This window comes from Neolamprologus multifasciatus, chromosome 13 (assembly GCF_963576455.1).
Source record: "Neolamprologus multifasciatus chromosome 13, fNeoMul1.2, whole genome shotgun sequence".
Taxonomy (NCBI): domain Eukaryota; kingdom Metazoa; phylum Chordata; class Actinopteri; order Cichliformes; family Cichlidae; genus Neolamprologus; species Neolamprologus multifasciatus.
This window is the reverse complement of record NC_140451.1, coordinates 8,795,951-8,819,800: the sequence shown is the minus strand read 5'-3', so window position 1 is coordinate 8,819,800 and position 23,850 is coordinate 8,795,951. Positions and strand designations below refer to the sequence as shown.

General features: G+C 39.8%; 1 protein-coding gene across 1 annotated transcript in view; it reads right to left on the bottom strand.

Annotated features, from left to right (window-relative positions):
• Positions 1-23,850, bottom strand: part of adgra1b (adhesion G protein-coupled receptor A1b) — a 190,786-nt gene that overhangs the window by 104,209 nt on the left and 62,727 nt on the right. The window contains exons 8-12 of the mRNA XM_085183349.1: positions 16,977-17,141; positions 13,352-13,571; positions 12,770-12,919; positions 10,933-11,094; positions 10,365-10,598 (exon numbers count right to left, since the gene is read on the bottom strand). Coding sequence (XP_085039475.1) covers positions 10,365-10,598; positions 10,933-11,094; positions 12,770-12,919; positions 13,352-13,571; positions 16,977-17,141 — 931 coding nt within the window. The remainder of the gene's footprint in view (positions 1-10,364; positions 10,599-10,932; positions 11,095-12,769; positions 12,920-13,351; positions 13,572-16,976; positions 17,142-23,850) is intronic.

Here is a 23,850-nt window from a genome sequence, read left to right as displayed (position 1 = left end):
GTCTCCTGTAGACCACTAACAATGGGACAAGGCTTGATAACCAAATCAAATATTAGCAGCAAGTGTAGAGTCTTGTTCCCCACATTCCCACTTCGATACCATGTGTCTTGCACCAAGTGAAGCTTCAGAATTTTATTAAATGGTGGATTCCCACTACTGCATTGCAAAAAAAATAATTTAACTTGAACTTTTCCGCTTGTGTTTAATAACCTAACTAAAGGTTATTTCATATACTTGATCCAAACAGTGGTAGGTCAGACTCACTATGCTTTAGCACTTAGTTAATGGCTTATGCCTAAGTGAAGTAATCCTTGGCATGGTATACAAGTTACAACAAAAGCTGACATCATCTGCGCTCTTATGACCTCTTGTGTTTTCCCGAGACTATTTTTAGATTTTGCAAGGTCTGTATACACAAAATCACCCTAAACATGAATTTAATATATATTTTAAAGTAATTATAGTATATACCATGTTTACAACTGAGTCTTTGTCAGTTCATGTCACGCAGGGAAACATCTCTACTCATGTGAGGAGCCCCAGAGTGATGCAGGTTTACAGTATGGCTACGGGCAGTATACTTTAAACATAGTCTTTTTTGACGGGAAGCAATATTATGATGCAGACACAATATATAATTTAAAATGACCTATTTTCCATTGGATTTATTTTCCTAAAACTTTCAGTTGTCATTTTCCTACAGAAGCTGTCAGGACAAAGCTGTCTGTATGTGGTACAGCTTTTCTGATGAGAGTGTGTCACACCACAGAGAAAATGAGATCTTGGCTAAATGTATAAAAAAAGGGGGGGAATAGTCAGAGATGAGCAAATGCCTCCATTCATCTCTACACAATGCTGCAGAGTGAGATGAAAAAAAAAATCCACATTGTTATGCAGCAGCAAAACACTGCATTGGACAACACAGCCAACAGACAGGCTGGGTAAGCACAGCACAAACACAGGAGTATCCTGGAAGATTCAGCAAAATGTTTAATGGGGTATAAGCACAAACTGGATGGGGCAGTAAGTAAAGTGAAGGCGCTATGTGGGCTTTAATTTAAAAAAGCAAAACAAAAAAAGTTAGGAATGACCTTTATGCTGCCAGAGTGCACTTTAAGGGGATGGGATGGGCTGATTGATTCAGTTGGGGACAACTTGTCCAGCACAGAATCTACACAGGAAGTAGAGGATCAGCTCCTCTGCTCTTCTAAAAAGGGAAATAAATCACTGTCTCTCATTCAGTGGAAATGGATAGAAGTCCCCCGGGTGTGCTGATCTCCAGTCATTGATGGAACAATTTCTCCTCTCTCTTTCTCCTGTTCTTAGTATCACCCTCTCTTGTTTCCTGCTAAGTCTCGCCTTCTCACTTCTTGCTCTCTATTTCCTGGATGTGTCCACCTGTCTGTGTCTAGTCCTTCATTTGTCACTTTTGGCTGTATTGCACTCAGTCTTGTTCTTTTTTTTTTTTTCCAATTTCAGTTCTCTGTTTGCCTCCTGCCCTCCTCCTCCTCCTCTCTCTGCCTTCCTCTCTTATGATGTGTTTAGCATTCAAGGCCTCTCACTGCTGCATCACAGGCCTGTTTGTTTCACCGAGCTGCAAAGAGAGAAAAAGCTGTGATTCCTCTGGGAGGGAGTAAAAATTCTATATGCCTTCATGCTGAAGAATAATGCATCTGCATGGACACTTAGCCACACACATACCGTATGAGCTGCAAATAGTTTGCACAAATCAAAATCCGGAGCATGTATAAATCCATTTGCCTACACACACGCACACAAGCAAGGATGCATGTACACTGTCCGCACAAGCCAGCACACATGCACAACACGCCCACGCCCTATTGTGAAGCATAACATAAACTAATAAAACCTTAATACTTAATAACTGTTAATGCCTGCTGCCATTTGGCTTTGGTGCTTAACAGAGTTCAGCATCCATACAATTAACCTCTGGTCGTTTGCGTGTCAAATATGGCGGGAGGATTTCCTCAATCTGTGGCCCCCGTACAAAGAGACACAGGTCAACGAGCTAATGAAGAGTCCTTGCACTGTTCGTGTTGGAGTTAAGTACTTGAAATCCTGTATTGCTTATTAGGGAAGTGTACACAACACATCCCTAACATATCCCAATTAGAAGCAAATTATTGAGACATTAGGCATCCGCATTTGTAAAGCTCCATGTTTACTGAATCAGGACAAACTGGGTTATATTTGGTGGTCTCAGATGCCAGTGCTGACACGCAGAGGATTCGTTTTCTGCGCGGCAGCCCTGCGGCTCTATTCTTCTACAACAGAGTCCCCAGATAGAGTCTTCACCTAGAGGGCGACTGGTGGGCACGCATCCAAACACACCCTCACACCAAAAAAAAAAAAGCACAAACGCACACATGAAGACACACAAAAAAAGAAAAAAAAACCAGACTAACAAACACACCCACCCACGCAAAACAGGGTGGGCATAATTAAAAAACACTGGAGCTCTGTAGAGCAACAAAAGGCTATATGAGGGGAGAGGGAGGTGCAAATACTCCACCCGTTCAGCCTAAAGGCCTCCGCTAATTACCTGTCAATGACAAGGAAGAAGGAGATCTAAAGTGGTAAATATTGTCCCAAACTGTCATCCTCAATGAACCATACACTCTGCAATTCAGTTCAAGGATAACGCCCACTGACTTGGGAAATAGGATAAGATGCCATATGTTTGTGTAATTTAGGGATAATTAGTTCAGAGTCTGTTCTAAACAAAGTGGAACTGTGTGATACCAACCAGAGGTCAACTGGCAAGCATGCTGTAATCAGGCATGATGCTGAAAAGATCTCGAAAACAGTCAGGGTTTTTTTTTTTTTTGTTGTTCAAAAGCTTGTTTAATTTCTAATTTATGCCTTTAAATTTTCTCTGCTTCTTCTTCTTCTGCTACGTCAACCGGTTAAATGGAATAATGCCCTACAGTCTTCATTGATAACTCCTTGTGTCATCTAAAAGACTGTAGGGCATTATTCCATTTAACCACTTGACGTAGCAGAAGAAGCAGAAGCAGAAAAAGTTTTGAAAAAACAGATTTAAAACCTTGACCTACTGTCTGATCTTCCCTTTTGCTCTCTTCTCACACACCTTGCCAGTTTTGGTCACATGTTCTTTGGGCACAGCTAATTTCCAAAGCTTGTCTCTTTCACGCCCCAACCATTAGCTGATTTGGACATTCAGACTCCTCAAAAACATGAAATATAGAACATAAATGAAGGTAATTTTACTTGGTTGTCATTGAATAGCTGTTTATCTATTCCATTGCTTGGTACAAACATAATGCGGGCTCCCTGCTGTTTAGCTTTCAGCTTCACTACTGCTATCGTTTCTGTAGTTAACTGATAAAAGCCCATTAAAGCATTATTTTAAGATACTGCAAGGTAAATTGACATAGAAACCAGAGCCTTAGACTCTTTTTTGTAGTTCAAGTAAGTGTGAGTATATTATCTAATCTAATCTGCAAGAATTTGTTAGCTAATGTTAGCAAACATTAGCTAACATTAGCTCATATTTGAAGAAAGTAAAAACCACTGACTGTAGATCAATGTGTGCATATATTCATTCACATGTAGACATATTTTGAGCACATGGAATTCATTTCTAATGGGAATCATAAAGAAAACATATAAATGTCAAGTATGAAATTGTAATTCTCTCACCTAGTTCACTAAACCCAATTAAATGGATAATGAGGTCAGCATTAAAATGCGGTGCTCAATATTCAGGCTGATTTGAGGGTGCATGCTTATCTTCTTCCGATAAATGAACAGTCAGTAACCTGAAACTGGTTGCTTTCTTTGTCCACCCAGGGATTCGAACATTGTTGGTGTTTTGTTCAATAAGCAACACTCAATATGAGAATCACAATGTCATACCAACAAAAAACAGTGAAATTCTGGCAATAATGTTTATTGAGATATCCCAGCCTCCCTGGAATACCTCAATAATGATTACGTTGGACACCCAGATTCCCTTCAGGATAAAATGCAGTATTTCCGTTGATCCTTTGCCTTTTCAACTAGCACCATCACTGGACCAAACAGCTTGCCCACTGCTTTTCTTTTTGACCAAATACCTGCAGCGAGCCTTAGCTCACTTAGACACTTTGATGCTGTGTTGGTTTTGTTTTTAGGTAACCTATAATCTTCTTATGTTCCTCTACACAGCCAGTGTTGGATCCTCTTCTTTTCTCACATAAATCTCACTAAATTTGACCTGCCACTGAGTGAACATCAGGGTGCTTCATTAAATCACAGCATGCTTTCAGGGAAGAACTTCTAAGCTGCTTCAGATGTGCAATATGAAATACATGGAATATCTTATTCTGTCACAAGGTCTTATTTCTGACAGAAAATGAAACGAAACGTGACAAATATGTGGTTTCTTTTAAACATCCAATAACATATCTCTTTTTTTCTGGTTGCAAACAGTTGGTGAATAACTATTAAAAAAAAATGCAAAAAAGAAACAGAAAAAAATAGCTCTTTAAGAAGTTAAGTGAGGATCACATGTTTCATGTTGGCTGTTTTATTATGCCACTTTTTGGCAAGGTGTTGGCACAGCAGGGCCATATGCTGTGTGTCTAAGTCCAGTTGGGCTCAAAATGGCTCTAAACTGTGCTGAGCTCCTGCCAGAGTGAGACAGAGAGGGGATCATTCAGTCAGGTACACGATGGTGAAGGAAACAGTCTGGAAAAGGAAGAGTTTATGGACAAGTGCAGATTTTTAGGTCTCGGCTTGTTTCTCACTTTTAGAGCCCCTTCCAAAGACAGTTCTCTGTCACTGTTACTGTAAAAAACTGATACCAGACTCTTTTTAGTGTCCTTTATTTAATTATAGATGGCAATTTATTTGTAATATTAAAATGTGTTTATTTAATTTATATATAAATATCTTCATGTCAATTGTGCCAATTGAGTCGCATGGTGAGCTTATTTGTATGGACCATCTGAACAGTCAAAGCATTCGTCAGCATCACTGTTGATGGACAGTTGTGCAGTGGTTAGTGCTGTTGCTTCGTTGTAATGGTGGTGGTTTGAATCTACTGGTTGTCTGAGGCTTTTATGGGGGTGCTGAGGGGGAAGAATCCATGTCAGAAACAATGAAGGCATTTCATATACAACTACAGCATTTAATACAGGGTATGGGTTTCTTTCAGTGTACATGTCACGTCTGTTTTATTGTCCCTAAAACGTTTCCAAAATCTTCCTTTCCCAGCGCAAATCAAAAGTAGGTGTACTTTTCAAAAAGCAACACATTATCTCAGTTTTGTGCTTCTATATCTTCAAACAAATACACCATTTCAATGGCTTTCTAATCCTTTCAATCATTGGTTTAATTTACATTTTAGACATTGTCCCAGCTAGCTTGAATTGGTGACTATCAAGTGACTGTGAATCCTTTCCAGTGTGTATTAATCTCAGGGGTAACTGCTGTGCTTGAAAACAAGCTGTGGTGCTAGGTGTCTATTGTAGCCCTCACAGTGTGTTGTTAAACTGAGCAGTGTTAGACAGGCTGACTGATGACTCATTGGGAATTGTGTGTTCGTAAGCGTGTATTATGTGCATTTCTATCTCTGCTCTGGATACACTAAATGCGTTGAGCCCACACCAAGTTCACACTCTGCACAACTGTGTCACGTTCCCATTGGATAAAAAAAAAAGTATGCTTACTTTCACACAACAGGCCTTCACTCTCACTTAAGAGTGACAATTGTCATATCTGATAACTGTTACTATGTCTGCTACTGTGCTTTGGGTTTTAATCACAGGCATCTGTTTAAGCATTAGTTGGTGTGCATTGCTTATCCCTCTGTTTTCTCATCCATCAACTTAACACTGATTTAGGCAGCTTGGTGCAAGACTCCAAATTAGCAGCTTTATCTCAGCTGAATGAGGTTGAGTTGAGTTATTGTCATAGCAACATTTACACACTATGCTTTGATTGCGTTTCATTTGAATGCAGGGTTATGTAAAGCTTTAAATTTAAGACTCTAATTTGATACCATGTGATCAAGGTTAGAAAAACGATTGAGTGCAGTTTTCAGGCACTTTCTGGTGTCCACACTCTGTAAAAAACATCAGATCTTCTAATTAAATCTGTTACAAATATACTAATGAACTAAAATATTATGACCACACACAGATAAAGTTGCTTATATTTTATATTTTTATTTGACAGTAAGTCACCAGGCAGTCTTCATCACTGTGTTAGAAGCCATGAATGCTTGCGAACTGGACATTTGTAAAGACCTGAGTAATTTGGACAGACTGTTAAGGCCAGAGGAGGCCAATAAAAAGATACTATGCAGGCTGATTTCAAGGTGCTGTTAGTTAGAAAAGAGTATTTCACATGCAAATGATGCCACTCTGGTCCACCCTACAATTAACATTGAAGTGATCCATACTAGGGCGCTGCATCACACCCCAGAGCCTTTAAAGAGCAAGACGAGGCATAACACAGGTGTGAGAGTGTAAATCGCCCAGAGAGTTCTCGCTTTATTCATTCTGCACATTCAGTGAGTTGGAAATAATATAACATTCTTCATCTCACTTCCAAAAACTGACCTTTGGAGAGATTTTTTCTGCCAGAATTACCAAAATATATTAACTATTTAAAGGTAAATCTGACACTGACAATTGTATGCACCTCATAAATATTACATAAAAATGCAAAATAAGAGCAGTACATCTGCAGAAAACCTGCACCTGTGGGTATTAAGACTGATTCTAACACCTTTTTTTAAATGTGGGGCTGTATAGAATTGGAATTTTACATCAGCATCTAATCTGATCTAAGCTCTCCTCACATGTTAACGAGCTGCATTGATGACATTAAATGCTGGATGTCTCAAAGCTTTTTGGAACTGAGACATTAGGATGACTTCAAAATGCAGCAGCCAGAATCCTTACAGGTAGGTGGAAACACGTTACCTCTCCCAGTGGCTCCCAGTAAAATGAAGAATTACTTTTAAAATCCTTCCTTTAGTTCACAAAGCTGTCAGTCTGTTGGCCTTCTGAAGGTGCTTTCAGTTATTGTGGTCCTGTTCTGTGGAACAAACTTCCTGCTGACTTAAGATCAATTAAAACTTTGCACATATTCACAAACAAAATTAAGACCTTTTTATTCTTTCAAGCGCACATTTGATGGGTGCTGTTGTTTTGTTTTGTTTGTGCTGCTTTTGCTGCCTTAAGATGTTATAACCTGCACTAGTTTTTATGTTTTTGTCTTCTCTGTTAAGCTTATTGAGTTTACACATAATGAAATGTACAATACAAATAAAGCTGTTATAGCTATCTCTTTAAAATGTTCTCGTCCTAGGCTAATAAAGCATGTTTTTTAGTCACCCAACACTGGACTAAAGAATTGTCTCTTCACACATTGGCACGCTACTTTGTGCTGCCTTAGGCTACGTCTGCACTAGCTCCGTGTCCACACGAGCGTTTTCAGTTGTTTTCACAGAGTTGCTCATCCACATTGAAACAGCTGAAAATGCTGAAAATGCTGCGCATGCATGAAACGCAAGAAGATTCGACCTGCCTCATTTCTGCCTGCCGCTTATTTACTTTCAGGCTCTTTGAAACGTTGTGGCAAAATTTTGAGGAAAAGCGCCGAGTTTTTTAAATGGACTAACAATGAGGTGGAGTTGTTGCTGCGAGTAACACAAAAGTACAAAGTTGCAAAAGCGAGTGAGAATTAAAGAATTTGAAGAAAAGCTATCTGGAGCATGTACTAACTGATATTAATCTTTAATAGGGCTGTCAAAAGTGACAGCAAACAAAACAACTGCTGTATAATGGCCCTCTGCTATCTTGGTTTAATTGGTCACACGACTGCATCACATGACTAAAATGTGTTATCGTTTTCGAAAAGGCTCCGGGTTCGCTGTCCACACTGCGACGCAAAAAACTGCATTTTCAAATATATCCGCTTCGGAGAGCATTTTCAAAAAGCTGTGTTTTCCATGAACGAAAACGTCGAAAAAGATGTCTGTATCTTTAGTTTCAAACGAAAACATATTAGTGTGGACAGGGCCTTAATCTAAGTATTTCATCTATGTGGGGCCCTTCAGTGGGGCTTGTTAAATTAAGATTAAATAACATTCACTCTACCTTTAGTTTCATATGTTTGTGTTTGAAGGATTTTGATTTCTTCATGCCAGCTCTGTGGTGATAATGTCAGAATCCCTGAGTAGTAATGCTGTATGGACATGAAATGAGCATTTTCCATGCAAAGTATGGGTAACTGGAGCAATTTGCTAGTGACCAAAGTCATCACAAAGATATTTTTAATACAACAGCCTCCTTGTGACCAATTCCACTTAGAAACAGCCAGCAACCACCACCAAGCATTTGCCAGCTGGTTGGGGAATAAACCACTTTTCCCTAGTGACAGGAGTTTGGCAGAGAGTCATCTGTAGGTCACATATAGCTATTTTTGTTTGTTTCTCTTTTTTACATTGCAAAACAAATATACTGTTTAGCTAAATGATAACCTATGGGATTTGTACAGTGGACATTACTGTTAACAACAGGAGAAGAGCAGTAAGACTGGTGAGAGGCCCCGGGCTTAACAGTTCAGATGTTGGAAAAAATGCAGTTTAACAGAGTTCAACAATAACACGGATGCTTTTACCCTTTCTTGTAGTAAATAACTTACCAAAAAAAGTCTTTTTACTGGGAACATGTCGAGACTATGAAAATCAATTGTTTTCAGCTATCAGTAGCAGCACTGAGCACTCCATTGTTAGCAAGGAAGATGTGATTTTATAGAGTTGTGCAATGACTTCAATAGAGTTTAACTTGACAGTCATTAAGATTTCCTGCTATCAAATCAGGTTCACCTTCTTATTTTGACATTGAGCTAACAACAGTTTTCTTATGTGAATCTGTAATTGAAATGTTGATTGTCTTAATAATGAACCTTTTCTGTGCAGCTGTTGAAGAAACACTTAGCTGAGATGAGTCACTGATAAGAACCCTTGAAGTTTACACATCACATACGAGCTTCGAGCTAAAGTATTTTTCTCAAGGTCACACAGTGCTGCAACTGTTTAGTGGGAAGATAAAATATTCTTTTTTGTTTGGACTCTGCTGTAAGAAAACCTTTTAAAACTGAAAGTACTGGCAGTGAGATCACTTGTCGATAATGGAAATAAATGTTGATTCCTCATTCGTCGAGGTCGACGAATGTGACTCTGCTAATTTAGGTCAGTTTCCAGAGACAGAAAAAGTGCCGAGCAAAAGTTTGAAACATTTGAAATGCTGAGATGAATCATAAGAAAAAGGTAGCTGAATAAGGATCACTGCAACAGTTGGTATGACCCTCACACATCCCTGAGCTCAGTATTAAAAAGAAACCTATAACACACCTACTTCTGCTGAAAACCTTTGACACCGCTGTACAATGATATACATGCGTGCAAGCTACGCAGAGCCTGGAGCTACAAACAAAGTGCTCTAATTGCTGACAAAACCTGAAAGACTTGACAAAGAAGAAAGGGGAAAATGAAACAATCGTGTGGATTTAAAGACAAACACGCACTCATGAGCTCTTTCCTGCTCATAAACACGAACATGCGCCTACAGTGTGTTCACACGCACGTACACTGGTGAATTCATCCGTGGACTGAATAGCTGGAGGGTGCAAACTGTACAAATGTTGCACAAATATGACACTACAGTGCCAGGGGAGTTGAGTGTTTTGCCTGCTGTCTGCAGATGTATAGTGCCCCACGTCTATTTCTCATTTGTGACAACCACAACTGGAGATGTAGTAGAGCTTCAGCTGATTTAAAGTGACAGGTACACAAGGCCACCTCATCCATCACTGGGGAGTGGTCGGCATTCCCTGACTCCCAAATTGCTGCCCTATTTGTAGTCCCTGCTCCCACCACAACCCCACCTATAACGAGATGATCTATAGCGCGCCAACAAACCCCAACAAAGGTGTCAGATTGCCAGGACAAATAGGCAACAACAGACTTAAGGGCAGGAGGTAATCTTTCTCACATGCTTCAAAGGCGTGGTGCACGGGAATTCATTTTATTGTGCCCATGAGCTAGTATACAAACTGTACCCCTGTTTTCGTATTTTATTTCTGTCCTCTCTCAGAGCATCTTCCCTGCTTCTCTCACTCCTGTATTTGGACTAAGAATCAAAAATTGCAAAAGTGAATGTCTGTTTAGAACATTTTTTTTTTGCTGGGAGTGAGAAAGGGAAACGAAAGGAAAGGAAGGGAAAGAATATTTTTTCTTCCCCCCCTAGCTAACACGTCCAAGCAGCAGAAGATAGTGGCGTTATTTTAGAAAGCTTCACACCGCTTATTAACTTGCGTCTTACCTTGCTTAGCTGACTGACCGGTGAGCCACTGTTGTTGACAGTGTGGCATTTGAAGCTGAGCAACGATTCCCCCACGGCATCACGCTCTCTGCTCATGTCCTTATCAGAGTGGGAGTGGCTGTCAGGACGGGGTGAGGCGGCAGTTGAGGGGGGCTGTCGAAGGGCTGTGCAGCACAAACCGTGGAAGTTTGACGGACGGATCAGAAAGGCCTCCAGAGCTATGTTAGCAGATACCTAAGATGAGCATCCCGGGATTTAGGAGCGGGGAGAGAGAGGTAAGGGTAGGAGAGCGGCGAGGGGAGGAAAGACAATTTCATATTTTTTTAATTTAGCCACTGCTTTTATCCCCAATGACAATGGGGAGGGAAAAATAGAAGAGGAAACCAAGAAAGGAAGCAAATTATCTTTAGCTTGCTTTGTTTTCACTATCTACTTAAGCCAAATTGACTTCTCATTATTCTAAACCACGAGAAAAAAGTGAAAGCTTTGCGTCATTTAGCGCGATAAGCAACCCTTGCCCTAAGTGTGGCCTTGAGTGTGAGTAATTTATTTTGTAGTCCAGCTATACCTTAGAAATGGCCTGATTGTCTCCGGTCAGCGCCAGGTCAGCAATTCGCTCCACACACTGGACGATTCGAGTGCACGCCCTGGCTTCATTCTGTGCCATCCACAGGATATGCTCCTCCACCAGCATCATGTTGCTGGCAATCTCTGATATATAGTCCCCCAGCTGAGGAAGCACAAGCAGACGTTTATGCAAATGGTTGCTCGCTCACACTAACACAAACTGCACTGTGCGTGTACAGCACACACACACACACACACACGCACACATGCAAGGAAGAAGCAGACTCATCGTGCACATCAATCATAGAACAGGCACATTTGTAATCTGCAGTCAGGATTGTGAGGGAGGCAATGGTGGCTTCATTCATTACAGGGAGATTTAATTTAGATTAGGAGCTCCAATGGGGCATAATTGCTTCCTTAGGATGGCAGTTTGCTATTTACTTACTGTACTTTTTATTGTTGCTTCATTGGGCTGTTCTTTATTCCGTGAATGAGGGTGGTCTCGTCACCATTGTCTTAGGAATGATAAAACTCCTAGTATCTCCTAATAATATGTCCTCCCGAGTGACCTGTGTTGAATAATTGCACAAGTGAGAGCTAATATTGATTCTTTTCACTGACTAAGCCCAGCACCGTTCCCCCTCGCACAACCTGACCTTCAGTGTGATGCCAGTATAACAATCCCATTGCCTCTACTGAAGAAATTCACTCAAGGTAAAAACATGACTCGCCCAAACACGAGATGCATCTTAACAATGATTCCCATTCGGGTCAAGTGCCACAATGGCCAGTGGAATATTGTATGAGGTGAGAAACATGTTACTGTGTCTTATAAGGAAGCTTCTGTGGTTTCTTGTTGGGATCTGGTGAGCAATGGTTGTGCAGACGTTCATCAGTTATGTGGTCCTAATCGCTAGTTGCAAGTCTTAATAAATACATGTTCAATTAGTAAATCATGGTCCCTGTTAGAGTCAAAATGCTTGATAACGTAGGGTATCTTTAGAGAAGGCCTGCACTGTGATCGACAAGTCACTGACATTTCTTGGTTTTTCGGTTTTTCAGTCATATTGCTTGTCTAGTGCAAGAGCAACTAACTGATGGGTAATGTGGTATGGTGTGGTCTTTAGGGTAACCTCTAGATGAGCATTAAACAAAATCTTATTCTTTCTTAGGGTGATGGAAAAATGAATGAATGAGCATGTGCACAGATCAGAATAGGAACTGCAATTAGAACTATTGTCTAAGGCTGTCTGGGGCGACCTTGGCAAATTCAACCCTGATTTATAACAACAAACAAAATACCTTCCTCTTTAGGCCTAATAGCTGCTGTCTAATTGTCAGTGTAGACAAGAATAGCACGTTGCAGGTATTATATGTTTCGCAGGGTTCCCCTCCTACTGTCCTGAGTTCCCAGAAAAGTTACTTGGCAAATCAAGTCCCTCTTCTGACAGTTAGACGAGCCGATGGCATAAGCTGGCTGGGAGTGAAACGGGTCAGGTATTACAATGGAGACCTAGAAACAACATGTGTTTTCACTTTTAATAAACACTGTTTGACAAGAGTAGGACTAGCTGATTTAGGCTAAATAACTGTCATTAAGGCCCCAGTGTCCGCAGTCTAAAGACCGGCTGGTGGCAGCCCGGCAACCACCATTGCTTGCAGTCACTCACATTGGTTGCAAAGATGTACAGGTTATTCCAAAACCTTGTAATTGCTTTTACAGTTCACTTACACAGCATCTTAGGGGTTTGATTCTGTTTAATTCAGTTGTAAAATATTGGGATGATACCACTATAAATGCATTGGATGTAGTATATTTCTGTGCTTCCTCTTACATCTTTATGTTTCTCCACTAGCCTCGTTAGTCTCTCCACCAGGTGGGTGACATAAATGACATCCATGACATCGGTGAAGTGCGCCGCCTTGCTGGTGAAGGCCACCAACTGCTGTCCAAAAGGCTGAGCGTTGGTCGTATTAATAGGTATCTGGAAGAGAAATCAATATATTGTGTAGTATGCAACAATTTTCAGAGAGGACGAACATGACGGCTTGTTATAATAATTCCACAAAAACATTGCACAGTTGATAAGATGAATAAAATGAATGAAAATTTCAAGAATTTGTGTAGTTTTGCAAACTTTGTCACTTTAATGCAGGAATCCTTTGAGCAGGAGTAGACTAAAACAGCTTGCATATAAATGTTTCATACAAAGATCTGGAAATACCTGCAGGCTACAGGTGAATCAAAGCAACTGGTAGTTTTCAGGGAATATGAACTTGAAATCTTGCTGTTAAGAGTAAGCTGGAAAATTTCTAAATAAGGATTGATGGACAATTTAAAAAAAAAGAAACAGAATCCATAAATGAATCCTGTTTCCCAGCAGTTCTCGGCACTAGATCTACACTAATGCTGATACCTGGGTGAGCTCATGCAGCACACGGGTCAGTTCACTGGCATAAGGGCACTGAGTATAGTCCTCCTCAGCCCACCGCCCAGCACGGTCACAACGTCGCCACGCCTTCTTTTCTGCCCGGCTCGAGGGGTGAGGAGCACTGCCAGATGGGTGAGGGGCAGAGCCAAAGGTGGCAGGAGCACAGGGTAGGAAGGCCAGGATGCCAGCCAGCGTCTTTGGCCACCTGCCAAAAAAATATCAGAAATATCAGGATCTACACAAACGGCACCAGATGGCAATTTCATACTCCCCGTACTTAGGAAAGTATTAATTTGCATAAATGATTTACAGCTAGGCTTAATTATTTTGCAGATGACTCCCAGATTCTTGACTGTGAAACATGCGTCTGTCTTATTAACGACTTCTGAATTCATTTTATTTACTAACTTTATAAATGAAGTTTATTGTCTATTCACTTGGTGCAGTGAAATATTTTTTTTTGTTAATCACAAAAGACATTTAAAGGTGTTGATGTTTTCTCCCCTCTGCTTATGATGGCTTCCTCTGGCTTTGTCCCACATTTGACTATCCAAAGACATCCACTTTTACCTCCTGTGGCTCCAGTTGTGTGAAAAAATAACTTGTGTGACGTCGTCACAGTTATTTCTGGTATTTTTAGTTTCTTGCAGGCACAACAGAATAAATACTCTCAAGGTGATCTTCGGAAAAGCTGGCTTTGTGGAGTGGCACAGCTTGACCCACACGAGGGCCTGAAAGTCAGGATACCTCATCCTCTACTCTTCCACAGCATATTGAAACAGTGTTACAAAATCGCCTGCGTACCCCATTTAAACATGCACCACAGTGGCAGATGGAGAATGTCAGTGAAGGATTTATATTTCAAGCAGAAACCTGCTCTTGCCTGTTACTCCTAAAGGGAAATTCAAATTAAGTGTTGTTCTTACGGTAATACAAAGTTCACTGAAGACTCCTCTGGAGCAAGAAATGAGACTTTCTCAATAATGTCATCAAGAACCAAGTCCTGGAGCTGCTCTACTGACCAACCTATGATAAAGGCTAGTGTGATTTTACAGTCAAATGGATCATTTCCATTTTCTGGGTAATGCCTGTTAGTGTTTCAATAAAATAAAGCTCATTAGGGTGTAAAAAGGCAGCCAAACATTCACAGTCTAGGACACTAGCCTGTATTTCGCAGATAACAAAAGAACTCCGGGTTTTGTTACTTGGCATCACTGTATATTAAAGGTCTGTGTTTCTGTAGCCTTGGGACAGAGCCGTTTGTGTTCTCACATGTTGATCAATTTGTCAACAATCAAAGAAGGAGCATGTGTCTAATTTTTGTGGTTTTATGCTAGAGGCAGCATCACATTGTACTTCAGAAAATAAGCTGAAAAAATGTTTAATGTGAAAACGAACGCTTTTGACTTCATCAAAATTAAAATAAAGGAGCAGTGCTCTCAGGAGGCTAGTAATCTGTTCTGAGGGTAGAGACCTGCCATCGCGCTACTCCCCACCCCATTCTCTTTACCCCCACCTCTAGTCATCCACATTGCTGCTGCTGCAGCAGCTACTTAGTAATAAATGGCATTAATTTCGCCCCCAACAAAAAAGGGGGCTCATTTTCCAGCCCATTACTCCAATGCTCCAGCAGAAACAAAGCCTCTGTGCTTGCTGCACTAGAAGTGGGCTGTAAAGTACAGCAGCTACAAAAGAGTGTACACGACAACTGCACACCCACAAGGGAAGAGAGGTGGAGGGTGTGCGTGCATGTATGTTAACAAATGCAGTTTTAACGTGGTTACATGGAGTCGAGGACAGCGAAAATGGAGTGCACAGTAGATGTGTGGCGTTTTTCTTCGGTCTATGTGAGACTTTAGTTATTCATCTTGTTCTCTGTAGTCATGATATAAATCTGGACTACAATGAGCCATAATGTGTGTAGGAGTTTTTCTATCGCACATAATAATTATTATTAAATAATATGAACTGTCCAGACTCTGCTGTACTAGTGAGCCAAACTTAGGAGGAAGAGGAGGAAGGCACACCAGTTGTAAGATGAAACGAAAAGCAGCACGAAACTACCTAAAACCAGACTTAAGTACCTTGACTGGGCACTCTATAGAGCAGGGTGTCAAACTCAAATACACAGTGGGCCAAAATTCAAAACTGGAACAAGATCGTGGGCTAACATTAATATTTATTAAAAAAAAAATCTTCCTCCAGATTTAAGAATGAATCTCTTCTTATGGACTCAGACAAGTTTTGCTGAAAAACTGAATATGGAACAAGCAAAGCTTAATACTAAACAATATATATATATATTAGCTGTATAATACCAGTAGGCCAGCTCTAATAATAATTTGGTATGGCTTTGCGGGCCAAATGTAATTAGGGCCAGAGTTTGACACCTATGCTATAGAGGGATAGCAACAGAGTGAGTTAGTTCTTTGATTAGAGTATTAATTTTTATAACATGCTACTTTATAATTGGAAATATTTCTTGTGAAATAAATAATAGTGGGGTTAAACTACTGCTTTATATATCAGGAGACTTCCTGGTTTCAGCTTTGAAAACCAGTCCATTGGTGCCAAGCACAAGACCAAAGTACATTGTACAGGCAGATTGAAGGAAATTGTTTATTTACATAATATTTACTACAACTTTTATTATTTATTTATTGATCAATGGTCTTTGATCAATGATCAGTGGGCTTTGATCAGTGGTTGTTGATCAATGGTCATGACAATTTTCATATTACTGATCAAGAAACTGACCTCACAGCCCATTGTTCATTCAGTGTACTGGTTTCAGTTATTGTGCAATGTACTGTTTATAAGGCTGGGGAAACCTGCAGTCAGCTGAGACTCCAGAAGTCACTTGGGTGAGTGACGAAACGTTTCTCCCACTAAAAACGCTACGTCCAGATGAACAGAATCAACCTTTGGGTCTAACCTAGCTAGGTTAACAGTTAATAGAACTGCAAAAGCTGGTTAAGCTATAGATTATAGGTTATTACAGTAATCAGTGTGTCAGTTAAGACGGATTTTATTATCTCTGAAAAGAGAAAGACTGATTGTTTCCAACCATGTCATTCTAAATCCCAATGTAAATCCCATGTACTAATTCTGTAGAATGAGTATGTGATGATTGGTGGGAACTCTTGCTCATACCAATGATAACAAAATTCAGCTAGTGGGTTATGAAGGGTGTATTTTAACACAAAACACAATTCTTTACCTAACCAGTTTTGTCCCTAGATATAGGCAAAAGCAAGTGATGCAAGTAAACATTAATGTGGGAAAAGCAGATGTTCTGGACAGCAATCTTCTGGTTGCAGGTAAGTGCCTCCAGATACAGATATTGCTAGGGTTTATTTTTCCTCCTCACATGAGAAACATACATCGAAGGGGTATCTGCATGTGTCAGAATATGTTGGTGATGGGTTATGAGAAGAAGTGGTTCCTGGCCAAGCCACAACTGCACAAACACATGAAATGTACCAGGTTTCTTATCCAACTCTCAAAAATAGATTTACTATTATTTTAAGACCTTTTTTTTTCCAAATCAGCCTGTATAATAAAACTGAAAAACTAATCTGCCATTGTCTGTGGCTGCAAGGTCACTCACCTGAAGTCCCCCTTGTTGTTGGTGACTCTGTCAGCAGGGCAGTATGATGCTGACGTTTCCAGAACCACGATTTCCATTTGCTGAGAAGTGTTGCCACGGGAACTGGTCACCAGGCACTCCCAGATTCCAGCAATGGGCACATCGATGCTGGAGAGAATAACCTCGCTGGAGGAAGAGAGAAGACACGTAAAACTATGAAAATGTGTTTTTAAAATGACATATCCATGAGGGGGTTGTGTCAGTGAACCTCTTCCTATGAGATTTGGGAGAAGTTCGAAGTACCGAATTAGAGCCTAGTCGTACATTTGGGGTTAAATGTAGTTTTAGGATTCGTTTTCTCTCGCGGCTTGATTTTAGGGTGCTCTGAATTATTTTTGGATTAGACTAAGGATTAAAGTCAGTCAAAAGGCATAAAGAGTTAAGGTTATCTTAAGACGTCTGTAGTCTGTAGAGTGCAAAGATGTGTGTGCACTTGCGTGGTTCACCCAATCTAATTCATTCAAGGGACCTTTGTCCATATACAAGTATGTGGTAGCTTAAAACGTTGGCTGCGACTTAAGATGATCATTACTCATGCTTATCTTTCCTACTTTGTCACAGCGATTCCTATCTCAATGGAAAATGCCTGATTAAACAAAGAATGGTGAAACGGTGACAAAGAGCCAATGCAGGGCCATTTGCCAACGCGACTAATCTTGAGGATTTTACTCGTTATAAAAAAAAACAGAAAAGCCGCTGGAGATGGCTAAGCAACGGGAATAATCACCATGGAAATTCTACCTCCTTAAGAAATGCCAACTGTTTTATTTTCAAATACAATCCAGTTGTAGTCAAATATACACTTTGCTTTGTGTCTGTGTAAAAACCTAATGCCTTTTTTGTGTGTTAATTAAGCTGCATGTGTTGGTAATACACAGTATGCCACTGTATACACCCACTCGGCTGCATAAAGTTTTTAAATGCGACTTTAGGAACAATGCTGCACAAATGGGAAAGTATTACAGCTGACATGGAAAATCTGAAGTGACAGACTGGACAAGAAACGAAAATCTTTCAGAGTAAAGATGATTAGTGGCTGAGTGGCGCCGATGTGCGAAAGCTGTAATCCCAGAAAACATTTATCAGACGGTGTGAGGAAGGCATTTATTTCGAAAAATGAAATGCCTTCATTTTTTTCTGCTTCTCTCACTCCTTCTCCCTGTCATCCTTTTTGTCTCAATATGCTTATTAGCAAAATCAATTCGGGCTTCCATGCATGTACTTCAAGAAAGTCAAAACAACCATCCCAACAACCAACAGATGTAAACATATTCACACATCCCAGCCTAATACTGCAAAACAAAAACAGGACAATATCTTCTACACAGTATGAAAAACCTACAACTTATCTGCTTTCCCAACAAACCAACAAGAAAGAAATATTATCTTAGAACCAGATATTCGTAGTACAGTATGTACGTGAAATAACTAGTTAAAATACCAATATAGTTTATGTATATAACCCTGGTTAGTTTTTTTTTTTTCAATTTACTAGAACAAATAGAAAGACTGGCATTGATGTGGACATATAAGTAAATCTCAGAATAGCTCATAAAGTTAGTTTTACTCTTCAGAAGCCCACTCATTACCGCATCAAACTGTAGAATTAGTTTTGAAATTTCCCACACATGAAATAAAAGAGGTACGATTTTAATTGGTTATCTACAGAAATAACTAGGAATCAATGCATACTAGCTTTTAGTATTTGTGCTAAGCTAAGCCAAATAAAAGATAGCTTGAATATCCGATAAAAGGATTATCACAAATTGTTAAGGCATTGAAGAGACTTTGAAAATGTTCTTAGCAGCTTTGTGATGGAGGGTTTTACACAACCCACATGCTTTTAGAGTAAACTTAAGGTTGAAAAACAAGCCATCTTATATTTTAGATTAGCTAAGACCAAAAATGTGCTGGAAAAGTAAGCAGTAAAAAGGAGCTTGCAAAGAAAAGCATCTGGACTTCTTTAAGTTACTTGAAGACGTTTCACCTCTCATCCGAGAAGCTTCTTCAGTTCTAAGGTCAAATGGTGGAGAGTCCCAGATATAAACCTAGTGGGAGTATCCCCCCACAGAGGGACAAAAGGACCCCCTGATGATCCTGTAATCGCCTGAGTCAAGGTGTGAAACTGGGTGTGGGTACCAATCAGCCAGAGTTTCGGGTGAGTTCATTGTGAAACCTGGCCCCACCTTATCATGCGAATTCCTGAGGTCAGATGGCCCAGGATGTGAGTGGGCGTTAAGGCGTCTGGGAAGGGATCTCAAAACTGGATTATAGATGGCAGACAGTTGATGTCGTAAACCACCGCCTCTGTTCAAAGATGGTCGCTCACAGTGGACATAGATGGCTTCTTTCACTCCTCTTTCAAACCATCTGTCCTCTCTGTCCAAAATGTGAACATTGGCATCCTCGAAAGAGTGTCCTTTATCCTTAAGATGCAGATGGACAGCTGAGTCTTGTCCTGTGGAGGTGGCTCTTCTATGTTGTGCCATGCGCTTGTGAAGTGGCTAACTCCCACTAGGTTTATATCTGGGACTCTCCACCATTTGACCTTAGAACTGAAGAAGCTTCTCGGATGAGAGGTGAAACGTCTTCAAGTAACTTAAAGAAGTCCAGACGCTTTTCTTTGCAAGCTCCTTTGAATATGATGACCTGGATGACTGAGAAGCTTCACAGACATAAGCAGTAAAAAGTTTAAGAAGTTACTGTCCACATCAATAAAATCCCACAACTTAAAGCATGTGTATGTATCCTTCTGCGTTAAATCTGTACCACAGGTATGAAGGCCCCGTGTCATAAACCCTTTGGAAACCCTGTGCCGTAACCTGAGGTGTACCTTCCTAGAAATATAACTACACATCCCCACTGATGCAGCCCACACAGATTATAAACACTGGCAATAGTCTGCCTCTTGTGTAGGCTACAGTCATCAGCTCTGCATAGACTAATGCAAAAGTATAAATTAAGCAATTAGCTTATTAAGTAATCAGTAAGATTAAGAAGTGCAGGTACAGTAATTTCTCTCTTTTTCCAGTTAGCTTAGCCAAGTGAATACTTAAAAATTTATTTAACTTTACCTGATTAGTGACAAATCCACAGTTGTGCACATACAGTACCAGTTGGCATGGTTTTCAAAAAATCTTACAAAAACATATGGCACATGCTGCTTGAATATATCCTTTATTAGACTGGTTACTTGACAGCTGACAAGCTGTCACTGGGTTTCATTTTCACACTAAAAGCAAACATTTGCATAGAGCTGTGAATTTTGTTTGAAACAAAAAACAAATAGGTGTAAATGAACCACAAAACATATTTAAATAATAGTAAACTAGCAAGAGTCCGACTCGTGTTTAACATATGAACTGCTAATGCAAATAAATTGAAATGAGAAGACCATGCATTAAAATGCAAAATCAGTTCATCAGTTAAAAGAGCTGTTACTGAAATGAAATCTTTCTACTTTGTGATCTGTATCTACTACAGAGGTGATGCGATCATACAGTGACGTTTCCAAATGAAAACACATTGTGCTTTCATGTGAACTCATCACCACTGCTACTTGTTTAGAAAGAGGAGGGAGTTCAGTGAATGCTGTTAACATTTCCAACATATGACTTTGCTCCAATGGCTTTCTGTGAGCAAGATATGGAAATGAATAAAATGAGTCCTGATTTCATCTTCTGTGTTCCACTGAAGCTCTCCTTTCTGATTGCTTTTCTAAGACACCCTAAATCAGATTTGAACGCTTGACTGAGATGATGACATTCAGGGCTACAAAACAAATGTGTAGGCATGTGCCTGCCTCTTTGTTTTTGTGCAAGTGTAAATTTGTGTGGTGGCATTTTGTGAGCAAAAGTACATTTTCAGTTGTCTAAAAAGGACCTATTTTTTTGCCTTGTACTGTCATTATGACAGATCTTCTTACATATACAGTAAGAATGTTTGCATGCCTTACTGAACCTTACTCCAGGAATAACATACTCTCCAACTTGACTGCGATGATTTTACATGCTTATTCTGTCTGACACAGTACAAAAACCTCACATTTTCAATCACCCTCTCTCTCCCCATGTCTCTTCTCCAGCCCAACTTAAACTTAAATGAAGCCCTGTGGAACAGAAAGGATGTTGCGTTAAACTTTGGATGGGCTCTCCATTAAAACCTTCTTGGCACAGTCAAGCCTGTCTTCACAGTACAACAGTTGCACAGCATACAACAATGAGGACATGGTGTCTGGAAACCCAATACAAACAGATAATATAGATAAAATATTAGGAGGTATTTTGAAAGACTAAATCCATAGATCAAGTCAAGCTTCTCAGGCTACTTGCACAGGACCTGTATTAAACGGGTCTGCAGTAATTCATAGATTACTCATCAAACTCTATGGTGGTTACATTTTGTTTTTACACAGGAAAATGAAACGGGAAACTCTTGCTGTCTGTAAACCCAAGGTTTAGTAAATTGTTTATTGATTTAGCAACGGAGATGCGAAGAGACCCGAGAATTCCAGACCTTCTTCTGTGGCGTATTAGAGTGAAAAAAATAATATACAATTTCCACAGGATAGCGTCCTCATTTCACCCAAAACTCTCTTCTCCCATCCTCCACTTCATCCTGTCCAATACCTCCTCCAGTTTCCATAGGAACCTTTTAATGACTGGGATCACCTGCTCCTGTTGCTCATGCCGTTGTATTTACTTAAAGAGGATGTTTTGTACTCATTTCACGCTTCACTTTCATTTTTGGGTTTTAAGGGAGTAGCTTTGTTTGATTTACAATTCAACCCAATTTCTATTTATCTTAGACCCTCTGTGCAGCTCTATCATCATCCACTATATGAAGGCAGTTGTCTTGTGCTCCCTTTATGTTTACCTTCCTCTGATTGGTTACCCTTCCTAAGCAGAAGGTCTGAATAGGTGGAGCTGCTGTGCTCGTGACCAAATGCCAGTTTTTTTCTGTCTTTCATCATCAAACAATTTTGTCAATAGTGTCTAAAAATTAGTCGGACCAGGCAGCGCTAGTGTGATCTATAATGAATTAAGTAATTAGTGAATTACAAATGAATAATAATTTTATAATGTTTAATTTAATGTACAGTGTATCAAATGTATAATCTATAGTAGTGAGTAGAATCCCTGCCCTGGTAAATGGCGTCGTTCTTTGCATTTATACTTTGACTTTTTTTTTTTTTACTTTTAATGAAATATAGTATTTTTGGATATTTTCAAATTGTGATGTTTAATACAATATCAAGATTGTTTTACATCATTTTATATATTAACTCATGAAGTCAAGTTTACTGTATTTAGGATATATCAAAAATTTAATGTCAGATAAATAACTGTATAAATGTACTTAAGACAAAGAGATTTCAAATCCTATAACATTTTCCAGCACATAATTTCATGAATTTTGTTAGGTGAATATTTTTGACTTGTATAGATGAACCATAAATCATGTGGCATACAAACATACAGTGAAAAAAGTTAAGCAATGAAATTCTCTTTTGCTTAATGGATGTATATTTGAACAAGCACTATAATATACATTATACACTTAATGGTGACAAACTGGCTGATGATTTTAGTGGAACATTTATCAATCTTTGACATGGTCCCTTAATGATACATATATTTAAATACAATGAGCACAGTGAAACACACAGTGGCAGTAGTTGAAACGCAGTGTTGGCAAGGTTACTTTTAAAATGTATTCCACTACAGATTACAGAATACATGCCCCAAAATTCTGTAACGTATTCCGTTACGTTACTCAATGAGAGTAACGTATTCTGAATACTTTGGATTACTTAATATATTATCGTGCTGTTTACAACTACATGAATGTACTATTGCTGTAATTTATTACTGTTACTGAAGGTCCGCGGCTCCGAACCGTAGTAAAGGGACCTCTGGCTTATACGTGGGTTCTGTGTCGGGCTCAGCCGAAAACTAGCTTTACTTTGTTGTCTGGGTTAACTTTGCTAGCGAGAGACAGAGAGAGGTGTTGAAAGGCTGCTCCAAAGGAACTTATTGTTTTTGGAGGAGAACACGAACACGGTGTACAGTCGAGTCTTAATAGCTTACTTACAACTGGGCTCGTCAGGCTCTCTTCTTGGCTGCAGTGGTTATTATTATATTTACATGCTTCCAGCTCCCGTTTTTGCTTGATGACAGCTCCTACTTTTCCTTTTTCTCCCTCCCTCGCTCACAGACACATAACGGGTATGGCAGTCCATTCTCCCTGCAGCACGGACTACACTGCCCATGATGCTACATTCTTTAGAGCTATACTTGTAGCATTCTGCCTATTAGCTTAGCACAACAACAACAAAAAGGCCTCTCTCACCCAGGAAACACGCAAAGAGAGCGTCACCCTGTGACCATGGCAACCGTAACACTGCCACCTGGAACAACAGAACGTAGCTGTCAAACAAAACCCGAACAGTCCTGACCCGCCACAATATGAAACAGGGAAGTACCGCCGTGTAATCCATTTATTTCAACAAAGTAACTGTATTCTAAATACCACCTTTTTAAACGGTAACTGTAACGGAATACAGTTACTCATATTTTGTATTTTAAATACGTAACGGCGGTACATGTATTCCGTTACTCCCCAACACTGTTGAAACGTATAGTTACATTTCTGAGAAAATGGACCAAGTCCATCCATCCTTTCTCTTCCGCTTATCCTTGTCAGGGTGCACCCTGGTCGCCAGTCTGTCGCAGGGCTAACACGTAGACACAGACAACCATTCACACTTACATTCACACCTATGGGCAATTTAGAGTTTCCAATTAACCTATCTCCACGAACTGCATGTCTTTGG